This window comes from Onychomys torridus, chromosome 21 (assembly GCF_903995425.1).
Source record: "Onychomys torridus chromosome 21, mOncTor1.1, whole genome shotgun sequence".
NCBI classification, from domain to species: Eukaryota; Metazoa; Chordata; class Mammalia; order Rodentia; family Cricetidae; genus Onychomys; species Onychomys torridus.
Window position 1 is genome coordinate 947,366 of NC_050463.1, and position 8,074 is coordinate 955,439.

Genomic DNA, 8,074 nt, shown 5'->3' on the forward strand with positions numbered 1-8,074 from the left:
ATGCACAAAGCCCTGAGCTCCGTCTCCAGCACCACATAAAACAGACATGTTGACACACACCTGTCATCCCAGCACACAGGAGATGGAGACAGGAGGATCAGGAGTTCAAGGCCAGCCTGGGTTACCTGAGACCTTATCTCTAAAAAACTTAAAAAGGAAGACAAAATGTCAGCTCACAGAGGACTGTAGGAGGGTGCACAGCCCCCCATTTTGGGGGCAAAGAGTTCCCAGGTCTTCTCTACCCCCCTCCCCCGTGCCGTTCTTGCAGTGTTCTCCTAAGTGTCCTTAGCAGGCAGCCTCTCCCACGCTGGGGTTCTGCCTCACCAAAGAAATAAAGACGGTAAAAACCACCATGGTGACCAGGCTCAGCCTCCACCTGCCTCTTCTCTCACAACCTGGGGACTAGGGTGGACCGTGGGACCAACCATGATCGCTTCCAGAAAGTGCAGCACATGGTCACGGGTCCCTGGGAAGCATGGAGGCGAGCAGAGGGGACAGAGAAGAAGGGGGCCCTTCTGGGTCTGAGGTAGAGGGACAGGATGGCTCAGAAGCGAAGGCTTGCACTCAGTGGAGGAACGGTGGCTGATAAGATGATGACTAAGCCGAGGCACCCTAACATAGGAGGCCAGGCTCATCTGCAATTCCAGGAATGGAGTGACCATTTTATTTTCTATCTTTTTGTCCTCACTGTGTATATTGGTCCCTGTGGGGTTAGTCTGCAATCCATAAGGGGACAGAGCAGGTACAAAGGCCCAGGAGCCACCTGGAATGGGGACCTGTGGTGTGGGAGTGGGTGATCTCAGGCGGGGAGCAGAGTGGGTGTGGGGGAGTTGTGAAAGGGTGAGTGCATGGAGGCTCCTTAATGACACTGACCACACATTGAGCCGCAAGCCCTGTGTCGTATTAGCCTTCGGTACCGCTGTTCACCCAGCCAAGCCATGGAACATTTCCAGACCCTAGCCAGTGGACACAGGTTGCCATTCAATCTCAGTAGGGGGCTGAGATTCAAACATCCCTCACAGAGCATCCCATAGAGCAAGGGGAGGAACTTCTCCGAACCACATCCCAGATCCAGGCCACAAAAGCTGACACTTGAGTGTAGACATCCGGGGTCTTGGGGTCACCACACCAGAGGCCTGAGAAGGAGACAAGGCCGTGGGCCCGGCTCCCACAGACCAAGGGCCCCCCAGAGTCTGCCTGGAGTGAAAAAAAAAGTTGAAGTTAGGTTTTGCTCTTGGGGTCTTTGCCCCCCAAAGGAGTCTCTTCTATACAGACAGGTCTGTGGTCTTTGAGCAGTACACAGCCTGCATGGCAGTGTGCCCCGGTCTTCTGACATGTCTCTCAAAAAAGCTGAAGTTTCCTCAAGTCTCAGCTCCCAGGCTCTTTTCTGTGTCCTGTCTATCCTAAAATCCCCAGCTCACTGTAGAATCAGCTTTAGGAGTCCAAGCGCATCCGCCCCCTACTGGACCTGCTCCCTAAGCTTACGTGTACAGCTCCAGGGCATTGGTGCAGGGCACAGCCTGCAGAAATTAGGGGAACAACTCTGTCCAACCAGCCCTCACCCTCCTGGGCCTCATTCTCGATCTAGTCAAACATCAGTGGAGCTCAGTTCTCAGAGGTAGCCTATGTCCAGCCCTGGCCCCTCTGTGGGCCTCGGTTTCTCCAGACAACAGGCCATCATACCGAGCAGAAACCTCGCCACCGGCGGTCCCCACTGCAGGTGCAGAGCATGGCAGGACGCAGCTGGCCCTGCCATGAGCTGTTGCAGACACTCAGGTCCAGCACGCGCACCTCGACTTCCATCAGCCCTGGTGGAGGTTCCTCAAAGTCAGACATGAAGCCCCAGCCGGATACACGGCAACGCGTCCCGGCCAAGGGTGGCCTGGCACCTCTCCGTGGCAGGCGCAATAGCCCTACAGCAGGGCCCAGGACAGCTGAGCCATTCAGCTGCGGGAAGAATGCTGGGATCAGAGCCGCAGGCCCTCACAGGGCTCCCCAGCTGGGGTACCTTCCCATTCAGCCTCAGGCCTCAGATTAGACATCACTCTTCAGGAACCTCCCCCAAATCCCGTGCAAAAGGCCCCGAGCAAAAGGCCCCTGGGGCCGCTGTGTCCTGGGCAGCTGTGGGGCCGCCTGGGGCGGCTGCCTGGGGCGGCTGCCTGGGCCCTCAGCTGAAGGGGAGGGCTAGTCCATCTAGCTGCACCTTTACCTCAGTTTCTGCATTCTCCCCAGCCTGTTTCCGCACCTGTACTAGATGTCAGGTGACTCCAGGGAGACTCACCCCCGGACTCCGGCAGTGGGAACCCTCATTCCCTCCTTTGTCCTAGGAAACTGCCGTGCCCTGAAACCCACAGTACACAGGGAGCTTGCCATTGTGTCTGTAGGCCAGCTCTGAGACACTCCCTTGAAAACAGGACCTCGTGGCTCTTGGCTTTGCTTTATATTCCCAGAGGTGGGAGTCATGAAGGGTTCTGGGCAGAGGAGGTGTAGGACAGGGTTCGGGAGTCGGAGGTGCTACCAGGCATTTTCAAACAGAATTCTAGAACTCTTTCTCCCTCGCCCCTCCCCCGCCAGGGTTTGTCTGTGTAGTTTTGGAGCCTGTCCTGGATTTTGCTCTGTAGAGCAGACTGGACTCAAAGAGATCCATCTGGCTCTGCCTCCCGAGTGCTGGTGTGCATCCCCACCACCACTGCTCAGCCAGAACCCTTTCTTAGCATGAACAAAAAAGGGGGGGTTCAGGCTAGGTGTGGCAGCGCACGCCTTTAACCCCAGCGTTCAGGAGGCAGAGGCAGGCAATCTCTGAGTTCCAAGCCAGCCTGGTCAATAGTGAGTTCCAGGACAGCCAGAACTACACAAAGAAACCCTATCTGGAAAAGAGTTCATCCCCAGCCCCACAAGAAAATTAAACAACAAACTCAGAAGTCAGGTGGGCCGGGGTCTGCCAGCCACCCTCCTGAAGCTCACCCTTAACAGGCAGATGTCGTTGGCCTGTGTGCCAGGCTGGTAACTGGGATGCTGGACAAGAGCTGCAATGCTGAACACCTGTCGTGTGGGTTCTGCTTTGAGCAGTGCATGGGCCCCAAGCACCACCAGGCCAGTGGAGGGGTCCCTGCAGGGAGATGAGAGGGGTCAGATCACCAACAGTGCTCTGTACTCCTGAGCTCATGCAGCCCTCACAGCCCCCAGCTTTACAGCCCTCCTCCACCACAGCAATGCTCCAGTGCCGGCACTACTGAAGTTATAAAAATGCACTTAAACCGAACACAGTGCCACCTCATTTGTTATAATTCTTACTTCCATAATACTATTTTGTAGTGTTAAGTATGAAACTAAAAGCCTCAAGCTTCTTCTAGACAAGTATTCTTCCCATGGCCACGCCCCCAGCCCTCACTGGGGATTCTGGGCGGGGCTCCACCCTGACCACGCCCCCAGCCCCTCACTGGGGATTCTAGGCGGGGCTCCGCCCTGACCACGCCCCCAGCCCCTTACTGGGGATCCTGGGCGGGGCTCCACCCTGACCACGCCCCCACCCCCCTCACTGGGGATTCTGGGCGGGGCTCCACCCTGACCGCGCCCCCAGCCCTCACTGGGGATTCTGGGCGGGGCTCCACCCTGACCACGCCCCCAGCCCCTCACTGGGGATTCTTGGCAGGGGCTCTATTATTCAGCTACAACTCTACAACTACTTACTTATTTATTTTTGAGACAGGTTCCCAGTCTAGAGCTAAAACTTAGCTTCAATTTTCCGTCCTCCTGACTCAGCCTTCTAGCCTTCTGGCTAATTGGAATCCCCAGACCGGGTTGCCGTCCCTAGCAGTTATGTGAGCGATAACAGTAACCCACTTTATGTTGAAGGCGATCATAGTTATTATATTTGATTGTTATCACCAGAAGTGCCCCAGGGGGACGGTTGGTCCTGTCTGGGTCACATCCCAGCGATGGCCTTAAGTCCATCCCTCAGTGGCCCCAGCACATCACCTGTCTCTGAAGCAGTGGGCAGCTGACACCACCCAGCGGACATGGAGCAGAAAGCCTCCGCAGCGGTGGTGGCCCTGGAAACTCACAGAGGCCATGTAGGGCCGGGAATGTGGTTCCACTTCATGGCCCCCGATAATCTGGGATCCACAGCAACCTGGGGTAAGTGTGGCTATGTGAAAGACCGAGACAGGAAGATGGGCCAATGGAGGCCAGCCCTAGCAGGGAGCAGGAGTGGAGGCTGGGCTGAGAGGACAGGGGTAAACCGAGGCACTCGGGAGGCAGAGGCAGGCGATCTCTGTGGGTTCAAGGCCAGCCTGGTCTACATGGGAAAGTTTCAGGATAGCCAGGGCTACATAGTGAGACCTTCTTCCCTGAATAAGAGAGAGACAGAGACAGACAGAGAAGAACAGCAGAAACCCTGGACCACTGACACGGCTCAGCAGCCAAAGGTACTGGCTCCAACCTTGACAGCCCGAGTTCAACCCCAGGGACTCCTACGATCGAAGGGCAGAACCAACCCCTGCAAGTTTGCCACTGGTTGCCACAAGCACCATAGACATATGATCCATCAAATAAATAAATGTAATTTTAAAAATAGGAGACTTGGGGAATGGTCCATTGTGTAAAAGCCCTGGCTGGCCTTGGGAGGCGTTTTCGATTCCCAGCACTGACGTGGTTGCGTAACTCCAGTTCTAGGGGACCTGGCGCCCTCTCCTGGCCCTCTCAGGCATGGCATGCACACAGACATGCAGACAAAACACGCATACACGTAAAAGTAAAAACAAAAAAAGAAAGAATTAGGGAACCCGGAGCCCACATCACCAGAGATGGCTGAGACCACTGCCTGGTAACTCACACCCCAACCCACAGCCACCATTCCTGGCCCAGCAGTTAGACTAGATGTGGGTCCTGTTTGGGAGTCACCTTGGGTAGGGTTTAATGGCAGTTTGAGTTCTCACCAGGGGGCCTCATGAGCTGGGTCAGGGCAGCCACCACCTCCAACAACAGGCAGCCCCCGCGTCCAGTCCCCGGCGCCATGGCTGCAGCAGGACGACAGCTCCCTGGCAAGGTCTGTGGGTACCAAAGGCACCCTCACCAACGGTCCAGCCCCAAAGTAGGAACAGGGCTGTGGCCTGTGGTCAGGAGGTGGAGCAGGCATTTCTGGGAAACAGGGAAGGCCATTCGACTGTCCCTGGTCCCCAAGATCGCTGCTGGTGAAAGAAGATCATTTTGTCAGCCCAGACTCGCCCAACACCTTCCTACTAATTCATCTGGCCCCGGCCGGGCTGAACACATACACCCTCAGACCATCTCAGGGGACACAGTCACCCTGGAAGCCCAACCTTGCCTACCCATCTGTCGCTGGCCAGGTAACCCCAGGCAAGCACCTTGACCTTTGACCTCAGTTTCCCCGTCAGGAACCTCAGGTCTGTAAGGACAATGAGGAAGGCTGATTCTTTGGAGAGCTCTGGGTTTGGCTGACTTTGCTGCATTTACTGAGCTCCTACTGTGTACTAGACTTCACTGGAAGGATTGGGAATATACCAGAGAGTGACCCTGAGGTCTGGGGTCTGGAGACCACCTAGAAGGATATGTGCTAGACTTGGGTTTCTTCATGGTGGACACCATGTAGCCCAGGCTGGCCTCAAATTCAATATGTAGCTGAGGATGGCCTTGAACTCCCACTCCTCCCGCCTCCACATCTGGGTGGGATGACAGGTGTGAGCTACCGCAGCCCCACTTACGTGGGAGCATAAGCCCCCCTACGCTGTGGAATGGAGTCTAGAGCACACACTAGCCGGACTTGCACTGGTCCATGTTTGGTGGCCAATGTCCTAGCTTCAACTTAGCTGGACACAGCAGGCTGGCCCCCAAGTCAGCCTTAGGACCCCCCAACGCTGGTGCAAATGCTGGGGGCTTAAGAGGAGGAAGGGACAGAAGGACCTGGATGAGCTCAGGACACACAATGGTGCTCAGGCAGCAATGTCCTTGTGCAGCTGGTGGGGGCACACAGGGCCAGCACGGTCACCCTGCAGGGAGAGGGCACCATTGTCTTGGCTTCCTTTCCCCAAGAGGCTCATTCCAGCCGCCCTGAGGATGAAGGATGGAGTTCTGCAATGGGGGCTCTGGAGAGAGCCAGGCTGGGGTGTGTGTGCGTGTGTGTGCGCGTGTGTGCGCGCGCGCGTGTGTGTGTGTGTGTGTGTGTGTGTGTGTGTGTGTGTGTGTGTAATGGCAACAGACAGCACAGCATGGTGGGGGTAGAGATAGAGAAAAGGAGAAACACAGAGACAGACACAGAGACAGACATAGAGAGACTGCCACAAGGAGGGAGGGAAAGAGAGAGGGGGGAGAGAGAGAGGGAGGGAGAGAGAGAGGGAGGAAGGGGGGGAGAGAGGGAGGGAGAGATGCAGGCAGGTCTCTGTCAGTTTAAGGCCAGCCTGGTTTACAGAGTAAGGCCTTGCCAAAAAAAAAAACAACAAAAAGAGGAGCCAGAGAGGTGGCTCAGAGGTTAGAGCACTCGCTGCTCTTCCAGAGGACCTGGTTCCCATCCCACAAGGTAGCACACAACGATTCCTAACTCTACTTGCAGGGGAACTGACGCCCTCTTCTGGCCTCTGTGGGTACTGCATGCACGTGGTCCATATGCACAGGAACACATCCAGAACATAAAAATAAAAATTAGCCAGTGGTGGTGGCGCACACCTTCAATCCCAGCACTCGGGGGCAGAGGAAGGCAGGTCCTTCTGAGTGAGAGGCCAGCCTGGGCTACAGAGAGAGTTCCAGGACAGCCAGGGCTGCATAATGAGACCCTGTCTTAACAAAACTAAAGAAAAAACACACAGCAAGTGACGGGAAGGTGCGGGCTGCAGACTCGGAAGTCCTTTCTGCTTCCCTACTTCCTTCCGCTTTGGGGAACAGTTGTGAAATGTAGAACCATCTTGTGTTGACCTCAACGGCCGAGCTCACAGCAGCCCCCAGGAGCACTGCACAGTCTTGAGAAAGCAGGGAACTTTCCCGTCTTGGTCTGGGGTCTCTGGGAACCCTGTGAGGATTAGGGCTGGAGCGGGAGGTAGTTTCCCAAGATCTCAACCCTCCTGTGTGCCCTCATTCTGTAACCAATGACAACCTTGGATCTTGAGCCTCTACTTTTTTTTTTTTTTTTTTAAAGATTTATTTATTTATTATGTATACAGCATGTATGACTGCAGGCCAGAAGAGGGCGCCAGATCTCATTACAGGTGGTTGTGAGCCACCATGTGGTTGCTGGGAATTGAACTCAGGACCTCTGGAAGAGCAGTCAGTGCTCTAACCACTGAGCCATCGCTCCAGCCCGAGCCTCTACTTCTTGAGAGCTGGGTGACAGGCTCACATCTGGTTTTTTCTTTTCTTTTTCAATTAAAACATTTTTTTTTAAATCTCACTATATGGCGACCTTCCTACCTCAGTGCAGGGAGGAAAGGCGTGTGTCTCCATGTATCACTTTTGTAATACTGTATTTTGCATGGGTGCATGTTTCTGTGGGGGAAGGGAGAATGTGTGAGGGCCTGAGACAGGATCGGGCCCTGGCCTGAACTTGCCAGTTTGGCTAGCATGGATTGTCAGGGAGCCCTAGGGATCCTCCACTTCCCTGGTGCTGGGGTTACAGGTGCGTGCCCTCACGCTCACACACAGGTGTGCACTCATTCGCACCCAGGTGTGCACTCATTCGCACCCAGGTGTGCACTCATTCGCACACAGGTGTGCACTCACGCTCGCACACAGGTGTGCCCTCACGCTCGCACACAGGTGTGCACTCATTCGCACACAGGTGTGCCCTCACACTCGCACACAGGTGTGCACTCATTCGCACACAGGTGTGCCCTCACGCTCGCACACAGGTGTGCACTCATTCGCACACAGGTGTGCACTCACGCTCGCACAGAAAGAACTTCAAACATTAACCCGTTCGTTCGGGAGACGAAGAGCATGGCCTCTCTGAAGACACTCTCTGAATCACCAGTGCTTACAGTAAGAGCTCAATAATTCTCTTAGGCAGAAAAGACAGAGACCCAGGAACAGCGAAGGCACCAGCTGTCTGTCAGTTTGAGCACCTAAC

General features: G+C 55.3%; 1 protein-coding gene across 1 annotated transcript; it reads right to left on the reverse strand.

The window, feature by feature from the left end:
• Positions 1-980: 980 nt before the first annotated feature.
• LOC118571363 (serine protease 57-like) lies at positions 981-5,016 on the reverse strand. The gene is made up of 5 exons (XM_036170302.1): positions 4,938-5,016; positions 3,979-4,132; positions 2,965-3,109; positions 1,684-1,947; positions 981-1,136 (listed from the first exon to the last, which is right to left on the reverse strand). The coding sequence occupies exons 1-5, from the start codon at positions 5,014-5,016 to the stop codon at positions 1,017-1,019; spliced, it is 762 nt and encodes a 253-aa protein (XP_036026195.1). The 3' UTR covers positions 981-1,016.
• Between the last annotated feature and the right edge of the window lie 3,058 nt (positions 5,017-8,074).

Excerpts from the sequence above, each read along its gene's own strand:
- LOC118571363 (XM_036170302.1), bottom strand. The coding sequence starts at position 5,016 with ATGGCGCCGGGGACTGGACGCGGGGGCTGCCTGTTGTTGGAGGTGGTG. Across the intron at positions 4,133-4,937 it reads CCAGCTCATGAGGCCCCCTG|GTTGCTGTGGATCCCAGATT; the intron begins GTGAGAACTCAA and ends CACTTACCCCAG. Across the intron at positions 1,948-2,964 it reads ACGACATCTGCCTGTTAAGG|CTGAATGGCTCAGCTGTCCT; the intron begins GTGAGCTTCAGG and ends TTCTTCCCGCAG.